The sequence below is a fragment of the Lepidochelys kempii genome, chromosome 14, assembly GCF_965140285.1.
Source record: "Lepidochelys kempii isolate rLepKem1 chromosome 14, rLepKem1.hap1, whole genome shotgun sequence".
NCBI classification, from domain to species: Eukaryota; Metazoa; Chordata; order Testudines; family Cheloniidae; genus Lepidochelys; species Lepidochelys kempii.
In genome coordinates this window covers 22,021,880-22,038,375 of record NC_136393.1, presented here as the reverse complement: position 1 = coordinate 22,038,375, position 16,496 = coordinate 22,021,880, and the positions used below count along the sequence as shown (strand labels likewise).

General features: G+C 48.0%; 1 protein-coding gene across 1 annotated transcript in view; it reads left to right on the top strand.

The window, feature by feature from the left end:
• Positions 1 to 4,679: 4,679 nt before the first annotated feature.
• Positions 4,680 to 16,496, top strand: part of CDRT4 (CMT1A duplicated region transcript 4) — a 62,247-nt gene continuing 50,430 nt past the window's right edge. The window contains exon 1 of the mRNA XM_073311109.2: positions 4,680 to 4,966. Coding sequence (XP_073167210.2) covers positions 4,858 to 4,966 — 109 coding nt within the window. The 5' untranslated portion in view covers positions 4,680 to 4,857. The remainder of the gene's footprint in view (positions 4,967 to 16,496) is intronic.

The window sequence follows — 16,496 nt, the reverse complement described above, 5'->3', positions numbered from 1 at the left end:
GGAAGGGAGTTACCTCACAAGTGGAGAACCAGTGTTGACAGGGCCAATCGGTCAGGGTGGATGTGGTCCACTCCCAATAATGGATGAGGAGGTGTCGAGACCAAGAGAGGGGAAATTGCTTTTGTAGTGAGCCAGCCACGCCCAGGCCCTGTTCCAGCCCAAACTGATGGTGTTACGTTTACAAATGAATTTCTGTTTCTGAAGTTTTTTGTTCAAGTATAGCCACTTTTAAATCTGTTATCGAATGTCCAGGGAGGTTGAAGCGTTCTCCCACTGGCTTCTGTGTGTTACCATTCCTGATGTCCGATTTGTGTCCATTTATTTTTTTGTGTAGAGACTGTTCGGTTTGGTCAATGTACATGGCAGAGGGGCATTGCTGGCCCATGATGGCATAGATCACATTGGTAGAAGTTTCAGAGTAACAGCCGTGTTAGTCTGTATTCGCAAAAAGAAAAGGAGGACTTGTGGCACCTTAGAGACTAACCAATTTATTTGAGCATGAGCTTTCACGAGCTCACGAAAGCTCATGCTCAAATAAATTGGTTCTGTTCTTATTAAAGGCCATAAAATATCCATCCAGCCTGACCTCCTCACCTTGAGAGTCATAAAGGATCTAAGCCATTTTTTCCCCCCATTCTGGTTTCTAATAAGCAAACATGGATCAGCGGTGGATTGTAATGGAAATCCCTTAGAAATGCATGGGACAGCCCCATGTGAGGCAAACAAAGATTTCAGCCTCATTGGGCTGAAATTTTCCATGCTGGGTGTCTATCTTGGGCTGAATATGTCTGGAAAAGTTCAGCCAGCCTCCTGGGAAACCTGAGTCCCAAGCCAATTCAGCAACACTGCAGGCTTTGTGCAAAGCACACTTGGCTGAAAGATCACCCCCTCCCTCCCCCCCGGAATTTTTAATTTAACATGCAAATTACACGATTCCTCTGATCGGAGGAGTTCAAAGCCCTTTACCAATATGGATTGTTTCACAACCTGTCAGTGAAGTAGGTCTCTAATTATTTGTATTATAGTAGAACCTAGCAGCCTCAATCAATATGAAGGCCGCATTGTGCTAGGTACTGTACACCCATAGAGTGGAAAGACAGCCTCTGTCCCAAGAAGCTTGAAATCTAAACAGACAAAGGAGCAGCGGGTGACGTGTCTTGGACACCATCATCGCGCCAGTCAGTGGCATAGCTGGGAACCCCTGCTCTGACTTCTAGTCCAGTGTCCTAGCCACTGAATCACATTGCCTCTGCATATTATATCTGTTATATATCTGAGAAACAGGCACAGGGAAGTGTGACTTACCCAAGGCCTTCACAATGCGTCACTCACAGCACGTAGGATGTAGGATTTGTGTCTCTGCTGAACTGCTTGGGATCTGGTCCTTCAGCCCCTGGGTCAGTGGGACTGTTCACAGTGTTGGGGCCTGGCGGCCATAACACTGACAGAAACTGCACAGCGCTTCTAAGTGGGCATAACCGCTGCCAGATTCCGTGGAACGCCAGCGTTCAGCGGCGGCTGTGAAGGTGCTTGGCCGCGCGTGTGGGGGTCTGGGAAAGGGAGAGCCGTGTCCACCCTGTCGCCAAAGTGCACACAGGAGCTGGGAGGATCCAAGGCAGTGGTATCAGAAAAGTGCCAACCTGCCAGGAATCAGGGCCTGCAGCAGAGCCAGTCTCTGGGCCACCTAACGAGCACAGCTGGCTTGTATTAGGCCCTGAGATGTGGGAGGATCCCGAAGCTCAGGCTGCAGCCTGAGCCCAAATGTCTACACTGTAATTAATCAGCCCCTTAACCTGAGCCCTGGGAGCCTGAGCCAGCTGGCATGGGCCAACCTTGGGTGTCTAATTACAGTGTAGACATACGCTGAATCTGGCTCTGACCTGGGGCTCCAATTCCTGACTCATGACTCCTGCTCGAAGCACCAAGCATGACCATCCATGTCATGGGCGGTGCATGAGCTCCCCCTTTGGGGAGGCTAGCCATGCAGCCCCCGCTCCTGCTGCTCCTACCCCGCCCCCTGTCTGCCGGAGTCCCGAACCTTCTCCTCCCCGCCACAGCCGGAAAAGCCCCACGCCAAACTGCCCCTGGCTGCCGGCCGAACCATCCCAGGTTGCTGGCCGGCCCAGCTCTGGGTCGACTGCTGACCCCAGTGTCAGCCCCAGCTCCAGGCCACCGGCTGGCACCAGCTGGCCTCCAGCGGAGCTCCTGCCGGCATCAGCGGAGAGGTTGGAATGTGAGTGGGGCCAGGGCCTGGGATAGGGGAGGCTTAGCCTCCCCTGGCCTATTATACCTGTTGCCCATGACCCAGTCCCAGTCACTGACACAGGCATATTGGATGTCTGGGGCAAAAAAAAAAAAAAAAATTCAAGCAGCCCAGGGCTATGGGACAAAGCTGGACTTTTCTCGTAATGGCTGCTCTGGGCCAGGGTGCGGCTGGGCACCTCAACTGGCAGCTGGGAGCCTGTCTCTCTTGTTTCAGTGTAGCAGCCGTTAATTGTATCCAGTTTGCAAATTAATTCCAATTCAGCAGTCTCTCGTTGGAGTCTGCTTTTGAAGTTTTTTTGTTGAAGAATTGCCATTTTTAGGTCTGTAATCAAGTGACCAAAGAGATTGAAGTGTTCTCTGACTGGTTTTTGAATGTTATAATTCCAACGAGAGACTGCTGAATTGGAATTAATTTGCAAACTGGATACAATTAATTTAGGCTTGAATAGAGACTGGGAGTGGATGGGTCATTACACAAAGTAAAACTATTTCCCCATGTTTATTCCCTCTCCTCCCCCCCCCCGCCACTACTGTTCCTCACATGTTCTTGTCAATGGCTGGAAATGGCCCACCTTGCTTATCACTACAAAAGGTTCCCCCCCCCCCCCACTCTCCTGCTGGTAATAGCTCACCTTACCAGATCACTCTGGTTACACTGTGCATGGTAACACCCATTGTTTCATGTTCTCTGTGTATATAAATCTCCCCACTGTATTTTCCACTGAATGCATCTGATGAAGTGAGCTGTAGCTCACGAAAGCTTATGCTCAAATAAATTGGTTAGTCTCTAAGGTGCCACAAGTCCTCCTGTTCTTTTTGTCTCTCCTGTGCTCTCCATGGCCTCCTGCTGGCACATAAGTGGTGTGGCGGAGAAGCCAGTGGATGCCTGTGCAGCGGGGACAAAAGCCAGACTGGGGGAGGGAAAGGAGGAGACTGAGATGAAGTCTGGTGAGACTGGGACTGGAGGGAGATGGGGAGAGAAATTGGGTCTGGGACTGGCTGGGCGAAGAGCCTGGGAGTAGGAACTGTGGAGAGCGGGGAGGATAGGACAGATTGGACAAGGAAATTGGGAGCTGGATGGAGACTGGGATTGGGAGCTGGTGAGGGAAAAGGGATTTACCGGGAGCCAGTTGGATGCGGGACGGGGGAACAACAGTGAGATCAGACAAGGAGCTGGAGGGGGGACAGTGGGACTGCCCGGGCAAGGAGACTGGTGCGGGGGGAAATGGGAATGGGGGAATGGGAACAAGGGGAGACAGAACTGACAAGGAGCCGGGGTGCGGGGAGGGACCTGGGCAAACAGACTGGGAGAAGGAGCCAGGGAGGGGGGAGCCTGTGGCAAGGAGACAGAGATGGAGACTGAATGAGGAGCTCAGGGAGGGAGACTAGGATGGGGAGTCAGTGGGGGATGAGTGAGACAGATTGGACAAGGAGCTGGAAGGGGTGAACTGAGACTGGCTGGGGAAGGAGACTGGGACTGAGAGTAGGGGGGTCTGATTTGCAAAAGTGCTGAGGGTCATGCATAGGAATAAAAATTTGGCCGCTTTTGGAGGGGCACTTTCTGTGCCCCCTATGGCCAGAGGAGCTGTCTCTTCCTCTCCCTCCTCCATGGCCCCGGGGCTGGTGGGGCTGTCATCTCCTGCCCTGGCCCGGGGCCAGGCTGATGCGGGGGGCATGTCCCTGCTTGCCCCCACTTGCGCACGCCCCTGCTGAGCACTCACAGCTACAACTGATATCAGTGGGAGCTATGCTTTGAATGTATAAAGTGCTGTATAACGCTAAGTACTCTGAAAAAATCCTATACTAATTGTCTCCAGCCAGACACCAAAATTAGCGGATAGTTTTGACTTTAATCTTTCTGTGCCTCAGTTCTCCATCTGTAAAATGGGAACAATACCATCCCCACAGCTCACAGGAGGTTGTAAGAAAAAATCAGTTAATATTTGTGAAGCACTTGGATACTGTAGTGATGAGTCATAGGCTGGGTCTGCACTTAAAATGGTACAGTGGCACAGCTGTAGTGCGGCAGTGTAGACACGACTGTGAAAGGGGTGGTTCTCCAGTTACTGTGAAGAGCCACCTCCTCGAGAGGTGGTAGCTAGGTCAATGGAAGAGCACTGAAGGAGGCAAGGGTCCTGTGGAAGAAATATTATGTGATTGTGTAATTAAAGACTATCATGCATACACATAAGGGGTCTGAATTAAAGTTGCACAGGCAATCTTCATTCTGGCATTTCCTAGTTTTTGAGTGCTTGACTTTGCAACATTAATAATGGGGTGGGTTCCCCCCTTGTATAATGTGTATTTAAGGTCTGATCCAATACCCACTACAGTCAGGGGAATGACTCTGATGAGCATTTGTTAAGGCTTTGTGCCTGGTGGTATACAAAGTAACTACCACAATTCCCCATGAATGGTAGTAATGTGACATCCCTATAGTAACACAAATTGTTTACTGGCACTTGTACAACTTCCTTCAATCTGCTCTCGGCTTGCAGGCCTCTGAGAGAGGAAAATAGCTGGAAATGTTTTTGGTTGCGTAGCCGTCTGTGATCAATGTTTTGCACCCCTCCTGCTTAGTGAGAGACAGAAATGGATGTTTTTTTAAAGGAAATCTTGGAGCCTTCTCAACGGGATGCGTTCAATCACCTGACACAGATGGAAACGGCCACTGCTTGCGCCTTTAAGAACTCAGTGAAAGGTAAGATGACTGCACTGTGGGTGATGTAGCTTGTACCTCCCCGGGTTTAATTCTGCTGCCATTGAAGTCGATGGCAAAGCTCCCTCTGAGATCTGTTGGAACAGGAGTGGCCATGCAAGCTCAAAGGTTAAATTCATCTACAGCTGAGCAAATATTGGAAAAAAAACAAGCCCTCTAAAATACAGTCAAACTTAAATAAAGTCACTTTGACTGTGCTCACTCCCCTTGTGTGCTTGCTTTATGCTGGGGGGAGGGGGATTAAGTTCTGGGATGGACCAGCCCTTAAGCTCAACTGCTCAAATATTCACCAAAACCAAATTGCAAAATATGGAGCCAACGAGGGACAGTGAGAATTGTTCTCTGTGAATTTTTCCCTTGACTATGCAGTTTGAAAGTTGTGCTCTTGTTGGTTAGTTCATTCAATCAATCAGGAAATTAAATCAATGCCATGTTTCTTACGGAACTCAGCAGGAAATTTGAATATGCACTAAAAGCTATTTGGAAATTATCTGCAGACCTATCATTATTCACTGACGAACTCTGTGATTCATTTCCAATATACTGGAGAATATTGGAATTTGTTCATGGACAATTAAACAGAAAGAGGTGATACTGATCAGATAAGTGGCTTGTCACAAATCATTTGCCCACCTGTAAATTCTGCTCTCTGAAGTCCCCACTGAGTGACGTACCTGAGTGGAGAAAATTGGTCCCAGGAATTTAAGTATTAGCTTATTCTACAGGGTCTTGCCAGTTAGGATCACAAGGTGTGTAACTTTCAGCAGATAGCATGAAGAGGATTCTCAGTGTAAATGAGTATGGCTCAAATGAGAACCTAGCCCAAAGTTGTCTAACATTGATTAGTCCTCTCTCTAAGCAGGTTTAGTATTAACACAGTCGTGGTTAAACTTATTTTCACAAGGCAGGCTTACTGTTTCCCTAGCTGAGTGCACTGTTTTGTAGTTGATTCAGTCCAGGGAGTCAAATATCAACACGTTATTTGTTTATTGCATGCTGTATGAATAGGTGCAATTGTTCTTTACTGGGATTCTGCTCTGTTGGCTCTCAGTGAAATTGGCAGTAGGAGTGATGCCAGAATCTCAAAGCAGAGCATTGAGCTGGCAAGTCACCCACTATATGACTGCCATGTGCTAGGATTGATTTCATGGAAGGACAGATGCAGCCTGGCTTCCATTCCCACCGAAGGCCTTGTACGGCCATTATGTGGTTACATACATACATGCCAAGTCTCCCTGCGCTACAGAAACAGCAGCAGCATCTCTGCACGGTCTGCTGGGCACAGGATTTTGAAGTCAGCTGTTGGTAGCAGCTTTTAGAGGAATGGCTGCGGGGTGGAGTGGGGAGAGGGTTAATCTGTTATATTTGGGCATTAATGTCATGAAGCTTTCCGTCCTAAAGAGAGGTGATATTTCACAGAGAGTACTGGTATTCTAAAGGTGGAAGAGCACAGCATAGCAAAATATGGATGTGTGACTTATTGTTTTAATTTAAATGTGTGCAAATACAGCCATACAATCTGTGATGTTTGGACATCTCTACTCCAGACCTGTCTTCTGTCCAAACTACAGTCTCAGCCTGTCTCTCTGGCATCTCCTTGTGGATGTCTAGCTGTCAGCTGGAGCTCAGAATGGCTAAGATTGCACTCCCTCTCCCCACTCCAAGCCGGCCTACTACTTCCTACTGTGGATAACACCGCCATTCCACTTGTCACTCAGGCTCGTAACCTGGGTGTCATCTTCGACTCGGACTTCTCTTTAGGTCCTCACAGCCAGACTGTCTGAGTCTTGGAGATTCTTCAGCAGAACTTCTAAGATCTGGCCTTTTCTGTCCATCCACACAGCCAACACTCTCTCCTCCTGGCTCTCAGCTCGCTTTTTCATTATTGCAGCATTGTTCTCTGCGGCCTTGACAAAGGTAGTCATGCCCTGTTCATATCCATTTAGAAGGCTGCTCCAACAGTCATTTCCCTTGCCCATTGCTTGGACCATGTCATCCCTCTCTTAGCATCCCTCAATGGGTTCCCCTTTCTCTATTGCATCAGACCTATCTCCACCTGCCTATCATCTCTCATTGGTTACTGAAAGGTCGACTCCCGCCTCTGATCACCCGGTCATGATGCCAGCCTTCACTGCCCCCTTGTTCGATGTTAAATCAAGCACCTTTCTGCTTTCTCCCATGCTGCCTCACACACTTGGGAGGTGGCTGAGCATCGCCTCTCTGTGCCTCGGTTTCCTGTCTCTCAAATGGGCATAATAGTATTTCTCCACCTGTGTGTTGTGAAGACAAATTAATCAAAGATTCTGAGGCTCTCAGACTCTACAGCAATGAAGCATGGGTGGTAGTACTGCCAGTGACTGATAGAGGGTCAGAACTTCAGCCCTGGAAGCTCACAGCAGCTCTAAAGCCAACGTAATGGTCCCTTGAGAATTTCTCCCGTGGTGGGGCATCCTCTGGGTGCTGCAGAGGTGCTGTGTAAAATAGCCATTTGTGAGAGGCTGAGAAAGAGACCAAATGGTCTGGGGGCTGGGTAATGGTCTACAGTCTCTCGGTCACTAGTGTGAACACACTTACTTGGTGGGGACTAAAAGTAGTTACTGTTCAGTATGAAATGAGTCTGTGAAACAAATTCAGCCCTCGCTTAAGTCATCATCAGGAGGAGTTACACCCGCTGGCTAATGTTACTGTATGCTCCAGAGCAGGCTGGCAGCTGGGGGGATTGAACCTGGGACTTCTAGATCTAAATGCACGAAGCTCTACACCCACTGGTGAAAGAGCCTGCTGTGTTAACCCAGGCTGCAGCCAGCTCAGCTGTTCTCTGTGACCCGAGCGCCACCCAGAGTGGGTGTGGATTACAACAGGGATGAACTTGACCTTCATGGTGCGTGGGTATATGCATCATAGAGCCCACTTCCACGGCTGGCACTAATTAATACCCTTAGTCTCAGCACAGAGGGCAAGGGCTGGTGGTGACCAGCCAGCCCTGGTGCCGATGGAGACTGGGCAGTAAGATGAGGGTTGCTAATATCTGTGCTGTGGACAGATGGAAAATGGCATCCCGCAGAGCCGTCAGCGTGACACCTTTCTCCTGTGCTAGGGCTGCGATTTTTCAAAGGCTGTCTGGCACCCAGCTCCCATTGGTCTTCAATGAGATTTGGCCACATTTTCACCAACAGCTTCAAAAAAACGGAGAGCTTAGTCCAGTTTGTGTTGGTGGAATTAGAATGAAAGGAAAACTCCAAGGAGGGCAGCTGAGACGAGGGGAACAAAGAGCAAAGGGAAGAAGAGCGAGAAGGCGTATAGTACTTTCTCCAAGAGATGCTCGTCAGAAATTGGATAGATAGGTCGGGAGCCCCTTGTGGGCCCTAGGAAGGGACAATTGAAACAGGAGGAACTCTCACTCAGGAGACCACTAACAGCACAAGACGTGACCCTGAGCCACTGGGCTAACAGGGGCTGCTGCTCAAGGCAATTAGCTTCAGTACCAATCATTAATTGGTTAATCATTAACCCTTACCCATTAATTTCCATACATGATTTAAAGCACCCCACCTGCGGCCGCTTTCTTTTAGCGAGTGCACATTGCAACAGTGCCTGGATGTCGTGTGTGTGTGTGTACACACACACGCATGCATGCACCATGCAGCAATTAACCACAGCTTCAGCAAGGCAAGCACATATCCTAGAGGTATATCTAGGAGTCACACCCAGAAAGAAGGTCACAGCCATTGTACTGTCCATAGGCACTTTGGTCTAAATCCTCTCCCCCAAGCCCAACTCACTTGGCTGCATGCTCATGGACTACAGGGGGGAGGAATCTTTCCTCCCAGGAAGCCATGCCCAGTAACCCATCGGTGAGTGTGTGACAGGTCCCCCTCTGTCCCAGATCTGCAGGGGATATGAGTCTAGCTGGGAGTCTTGGCTCTTTAGCTGTAGCAGCTTATACTTGTAGTCATGGAGGTTCCCGGTTCAATCCCACTGTGTGGGTCAAGCTGGAAGCCACCACACCACTCTGCAGCAAATACTTCAGCTGAAGATCTGGACTAGTCACTGCAGCCTTAGCAGCCCCTCTCTGTGGCATGGGGAAGGAAGGGGGGATCCACATAATAGCCTGTTCCCCATGCCTGCCCCCAGAGAACTGCTGTGCATGAGCCCCCCTGGAGCTGGGCCCTGTGGCACACAGGAAGCATGCCTCCCTGGCAGTTCCTGCAATCTAGCCGTGCACAGACGTAGCAGATCTGCAGGGTTTGCTCCCCCTCCCCTGCTGCAGAAGGGAGCAGGAGTTGGGCAATTGCATTTAACCTCCTGTGGGGAGCGAGTGTGACTCTTTACAATTGTGGGACCAGCTGGCTGAGGAAGGCAGAACCCAGCCCCCTTCCCTAATGAAAGACAGGCTGTCTCCAAAATGCAAACAACACGCAGCGGAGCAGTCACGCTCTGGACATCTTGAGGTGGGTGGGGCGAGTTTCCTTTCGACCACTTATTTTTCTTAGCTCACGTGGTACTGTACGCGTCCATCAGCCTGCAGATGTTTCTGTTGCCACCCACGCGGTAGGGGTTATAATAACACTGTCTGAACCCTCAGGCTTAGTGACCGTGGGCTGCGGAACACCACCTTAGAGAAAAGGATGCTCTTATAAAGCCAGCAAAACCATTAGCATTCACTTAGCAGGGCCAAACTTTACGGCTTCATTTGACAGGCAAAAACAGTGGCTGGTCTGCTTGCCATGAGGCCTGCAGTTTCTCCCTCAAGGCAAGGTGTGCATAGTTGGCAGGACACAACAGAGAGTCCATCTCCAAAGACTTGCTGGCAACCGCTGGCCATCAGAGTGCTGGAGGAGGCAAATAACATGTACTGTATGGAGACAGATATATGCATATGTTGTTATAAGCTTGGACTCCTGCCCAGGGGGACACAGAAAACAGATGGTGCTAGAATTGTGACCTTGCAGCTAAGCTATAGGCCTTCACTGGCAGCCCCCTGACATCAGTTTCCTTCTTACATGGGAGGGCCTAAGCAGTCTGGCTCTTGGCCTGTTACAGAGGCCACAAGGCTGTAGCTAGTAAACTGAGGCACGTTTACCACAGCTCCAGTCAGTTCAGCTAAAGGTTTATGCCTCATCTAGCAGAACTGTTAGGCCAGGTTCTCTGCTGCATGCAGAGCCAGGTGCTATCAAGGAACTGGTTAATACTCCCTCATTCTTTGCCCCAATAGCCTGGGGGCCGCTCTGTTATACCAGCTGGGGACCATACACCAGGCTGGAGTGCAGTGTGCTCTTCTGGTCACCTCCCATACATTCCACCCGACACACCATAGACTCATCGACTTTAAGGTCAGACAGGACCACCAGGATCATCTAGTCTAACCTCCTGCATATTGCAGGCCACAGAACCTCACTCATCCATTCCTGTAATAGACCCCTAACTTCTGGCTGAGTTACCGAAGTCCTCAAATCCTGATTTAAAAAATCCACCATTTACACTAGTTTAAACTTGCAAGTGACCCATGCTGCAGAGGAAGGCGAAAAACCCCAGGGTAGCTCTGCCAATCCTACTCAGGGGAAAATTTCTTCCGGACCCCAAATATGGCAGTCATGTGGGTGAGACCCACCAGCCAGACACCTGGGAAAGAATTCTCTGTAGTAACTCAGAGCCCTTCCCCTCTAGTGTCCCATCACCAGTCATTGGAGATATTTGCTGCTAGCAGTCGCAGATGGGCCACATGCCGTTATACGCAATCTCATCATACCTCCCCTCCATAAACTTATCAAGCTCAGTCTTGAAGCCAGTTAGGTTTTTGGCCCCCACTGCTCCCCTTGGGAGGCTGTTCCAGGACTTCACTCGTCTGATGGTTAGAAGCCGTCATCTAATTTCAGGCCTAAACTTGTTGATGGCCAGTTTATATCCATTTGTTCTTGTGTCCACGCTAGCGCTTAACTTAAATAACCCCCCTCCCACGCTGGTAATTATCCCTCTCATGTATTTATAGAAAGCAATCCTATGACCCCTCAGTCTTTGTTTTGTTAGGCTAAACAAGCCAAGCTCTTTGAGTCTCCTCTCATAAGGCAGATTTTCCATTCCTCGGACGATCCTAGTAGCCCCTCTTTGCACCTGTCCCACCTGCGTTAGGGGCTGCAATGAGGAAGCATGTTCAGTGAAGGATCCTCAGTTCTTGAACTTGCTTCCACAGCTGCTCGAGCAGTCTGAGGTGCATGAGTGAGAACCAGCTGGGGCGTAGATTCCAGTGCACATCAGCATGTTGCCCACTAACTGTCCGTGTAGACCTTGCTGGTGTGCAGTAAAAGTTCCCTAGCGTGTGCTGACGTAGTCCAGTTTCACAGTATTACGTCATTGTGCACTAGGGATCATATACTGCACCAGCAAGGTCCGCACGGACAATTAGATCATGGCACACTATTGTACATTAGAACTCACAGCCCAGGTGGTGTGCACTAACACATGGGGTAGCCAAGCTCTGAGTTTGTGGTGTATCTAATCAGACCTTTTCAAAAGGAAAGATGGCTGTTTGGGAGGAGGCTGTTGGTTCCTTTAGTTGAGTGTCCATTTTGTCTTGTATTAATTAATGATGTCTTTGGTATCTCAGACTACAGCTGGTTGGGGCTTGTATTTCCCCCTGAACCCCCCCCCCCACTCAAATCCTGACAGAAATGAAACCTTTTAGTTTTCTTCTAAATGTTTCCATCTCAATTTTTGGAGGTTTATTTAAAAAACTGAAAAGTTTATAGTTTTTTGGCAACAGAAATTTTTTTAGGGGTTGATGTTTGAAAGAAAACCCCCACATTTTAGATTTTAGCCATTAAAACAAGTGGTGTAAATTTCCATTTTGTTGACAAGCCACTTTTCATCAGCCTCCCTGCAAAAACACAAATGCAACCCCTCCCCAATTTCAACATACAATTTCCAACCATCTACAAAAGCATAAAGATTTATATAAATGGCGTCCGTCCGTTGTGAGTTCAGCAGCATCTTCTCTGGTCTTTGAACTCACATTTTATTTGTTCCAGGAAGTGGTGCAGATGCCAGAGGGGTGACAATGCCTGGATGATTGTCACTCACATGATCACTGCTGGCTTCTTGAGTATCTATCTTCAGTGGGTGGAATACATGAATTCAATTAGAAATGACTGACGTTTTCTTTGGGACTCTAGCACCTGCCAACATACAATGTGCTTGTTAAGTGTCTGAAGCACACGCTATGCAAAAATGCAAGGTACTGGAACCTCCTGCTGGAATAGATATTTCATCAAGTTTTCTTGTTGGGATTGGGTCAAGATTTCTCTGGGCTGGATGAAATGGGAAAGTTTCTACTGTACTCACCTAAGCCATGCTTCCCATCTACACAGTTATTTATACCAGTGCTAGCTGGGAGGGCAGTGTCTGAACTCTACATGCTTCCATAGATGTACCCTAAGTGGGTGCTGGAAAGTGATAATATTGAGGAGCTTGTAGACAGAATTTCTCTATCAACAGAATAAATAAAGCTTGAGGCAACAGCAGTGCAAGGTTCTCCACATACTACTGTTCATCTGCCTCAACCTTGACCTGGAGAAAGAAGCTCAAGGAGAAAAGTACAGTCTTCATGACTGTTCAGTCATTGGTCTCACTGCTGAGACTACCTAGATGGGAGGGTGGGTTTGGCAAGATGGACATCCGTCTGTTGGAAAATAGACCAGGACCTTGATTCGTTATTCCACACAGGCCATCAAATGGACAGTGGCAAACAGAGCTGACTGAAAAAATGTCTTTTATTTCCCCAGCAAAACATGTTGAATGAAACATTTTTATTTGAGATTCTTCAGGGAGTCTTTTGAAACTAAATAAAACTAAAAATGTTGTTTCATTTTGATTCGAATTGAAATGTTTGTTTCTTGTTGTTTTTCGAGTACCAAACTGAAATGAAAAATGCAGTTAGAAACCAAACCAAAGATTTTGTTTAGAAATTTCCTATAGAAAATATTAGTCAAAAATGTCCCTTTCTTGCAAATATATATATATATATATATATATATATATATATATATATATATATATATATATATATATATATGTTTTTGGATAAAATTGCATTTTTCGGCAGAACATTTTTTGGGAGACAAAAGATTTAGATCAGCTTTAGTAGGAACTTTTAGTCATGACTTAACTGGATGGGATTGAGGCAAAGGTTTTATATCCCATTACCAGAACCTGCGCTGCACCCTTCAAAAGCCTTTCCTGGGGAAGTGCTGCATGTCTTCTGAGGAAGAGCTGGAGAGGGGAGGCTTGGTAGATTGGAGAGTTGCCTCATAATTGGTGAGAGCCACTGATTCACATGTCCATAGCAATGTGAGCATGCATGTTTCAGCTTCATCAGACCACACACTTCATCCTTTGCAGCACATCTTCAGAGAGCTGTAGAGTAGCCCTTTGGAGACAAGGCATGGAAGAGCAGGGAAACACAAAATCAAGGGTAGGACTGGCCACATTTGAGAAAAGTTCTGTGGAGGGGAGTTGTGTCAGTGTATACAATGTCATATGTTATTATGTTCTATCCTGCAAAGTCAGGCGATGGGAATGGAAGACCGAGTGGGGCACATATACCCATGAAAAGTCTGGGGGGGGGTGTAATTGTCCCCCTTGCCCTATATCAAATAATGCCCCTGGAATAGGATGCAGCCAAACTTTATTTTTTTTAAATGGTCTTTCTGGTGCATTACAAAGGCAGAACATCTGACAACATCATTAAGCAATGATTCCATTTCAAGACTATGCAGGAAACACTTTGACCTGGCTTTTCATGTTCAGTCTCTCACGCCAGGTAGCTCAACTTGCCAAAGACACTCAAGGTGCAGAAGGATCTGGCTTCATGCATAACTTCTCTTGAGAACGTTGCTAAGCAGATATGGGTGGGGCAGTATGTCCTCAGATAGCTCTCCAGAACTCAGAAATTGTCATGTCTTCTCAATCTCACTGGTCTTCCCAGTCTTCTTTCCAGCCAGGCCCATTATGGTCATGACCTATTAAGCCCCACAGAACTGGTGTTTCATCACCAATATCCTGTCCTTATGACAGTTGTATGCAGCCCAGAATACGTTTACTAGATCAATGTAAAGCAACGTCCTGACTGCTGATCCTTTTTTTGTGTGCATGTGGCATGGCAAGCAGGTTTATTAAGAGGAACAACACTGCCCGCAAATAACAGAAATTAACCTTTCCCCGCTGTCTCTTGGGTTTCTTTCTGTTCAATATAAAAAATCTCATGAGCCCTTTCCCAAAATTAGCTTCAATAATATTGCATGATATATGTATGATGAATGTCTCTGATTAATGTGTTTTATTACAAGTGCATTTGAAGACATGAATAATGTATGTGTACTGGAGTTGTACAAAAGTTTTGTAACAAAACCAAGCCTGGAACTTGAAAGCAGGTTCACTGATGAGTTTCATAGGCTTTTGGTGATCCTGGCCTGAAGTTTGAGTTAACCTTAGGCTTATTTTAGCACGTCGTCCTGCCTGGAAACCGTTTACATTCAGTGGCTTGCAAAGAGATATGGACTGAGAAGCTGCTAGTTGTATGTGAGTTAGGTTTAGTCCAGTGTCTGGATTTGATGCTGCTGAAACCTTAGGAGCTAGTCTCATGAGATTTTGGCCCCAAGGAGCAGAAACTTCACCAAACCAGCTGGTCTCACAAGATCTCATCATCTGGGGCGAAAATCATGTGAGAACCCTTATTTCCAGGTTCTGGGGGGCACATCTACCCTGGAATCAGAAAGCGGGACACTCTGGGTTTTATAAACTGACCAGTTTCATCTGAGTTTCATTTTCGACCCATCTTCAGTTTTGCCTGATTCCACCTTGAAACGAAACCAAAACTGGTGCTTTGGGCTGAGTTTTTAGGTTCATTTGAACCCCAGGCTCAAAGTCAAACAGAAAGGGGCCAGATCCTCAGCTGCAGTCCATAGAGCTGTGCTGCTTTACCCCAGCTGGAAGTCTAGAGGGGCAGACTCCACTCTCCTTCATGGAACTCCTTTGCCTCTCACTGGTGCAAGCCATTGAAGTGAGAGGAGAATCTAGCCCAGAGGGGGCACAGAACATACACATGCATTTGTGCAAACACAGATGCCCGTATATTATTAATCGTTAGGGTCTCATTGTCCTGCCTGTGCTCATGCTGAGTAGTACCTTACTACGAGTGGCCCCTATGGACTGTATGCACTAAGGGACTAGTAAGGATGGCACAACTGGGCCCTAATGAAGTGCCATTCAGGAGGTGTAGTAGACTTCGCTCCCCATAAGATACGATGTAGTTCCTTCCCCTTTGTTTCATATTAACAAAGCATTCTTGGTTATGTCATACTACGTGTGCATTCTAACGTACATTACAATAGTCCCTTGTTTTTGCTGAGTTCTTACCAGCCCATGCAAATGAAAATAAGTAGTCACTGAACTCTGTAAACATACTAGCTAGTGTCCCACAAGCTAAAAGAAACCCAGACTCAGAGTCAGGACAGACTGCAGTCAGTGGCCAGAGGCACGCACGCCAGGTTTGTATAATTTTTGGTGGTGCCCAGAATGGGTCGTAGAGCCGTCCCATCCATAGGATGGATCGGGGCAATGGCTCTGGGCCCCGCGCTTTGGCAGGCCCTGTGCTTCAGGGGGACATGGGGTCCAGGGTGGCCTGGGGGATTAGCGGGGGGCCTGGTGCCGGCAGCAGTGAGCGACCCGGCCCCAGTCTGCCCCTGCTCCACCCTCTCCCCACCCCCATTCCACCCCTTCCCGCCCTGCCTCTTTTCAGCTTCTGTTCCCTCCCCTGAGCGACACCGGGAGCCGGCAGAGCAGGCTGGGGCCGGGTCACTCGCTGATGCCAGCACCAGGCCCCCCGCTAGCCTCCCAGGCCACCCTGGACCCTGTGTCCTCCTGAAGCACGGGGCCCCCCAAAGCACAGTAAGCCCGAACATTGATGGAGCGGGGCCCACGTTTCTAAGTATTGGTGGAGCACAGGCCCCACAGGCCCATATAACTTGCAACCTATGGCCAGAGGGGGACACAGACAAATTTCGGTGAGCTAGCTTTTCCCCATAAACATGTAAATAGGGTTAAGTTATCCTGGAACACATGAGGACCCCATTTCCTTCACATTGGTTCTGGCACCATTCTCGTACGGCTTGGATCCCTCTTAGCAAAAGTTGCTGAGCTCAGTGTAGTGCTGGCTCTGCATTCCTGGATGATGAGTGAGGGGTTCCAGTGTTTACTTTGAACACTGTTCCCTGTGTCTGAATCCACCGGGTGTTAAATTCTTCCAGATTTCTGGCTCTGTGCTGCAACTCAGACGTGGAAAGGAAACCGTTCTGCTGCAGAATAGGGAGGTCTCTGTATGAGCTACTCAGCCTACTGCTCCCTGATGTTTCTTTGAGTAAAACACAATCGAGAAGGGATTCATTTAATTCTGTTATGCTCATAGGCTCCATTTACCATTAGATTTGTAAGGGGTATCAGAAGTGCACAGCTGAAAACA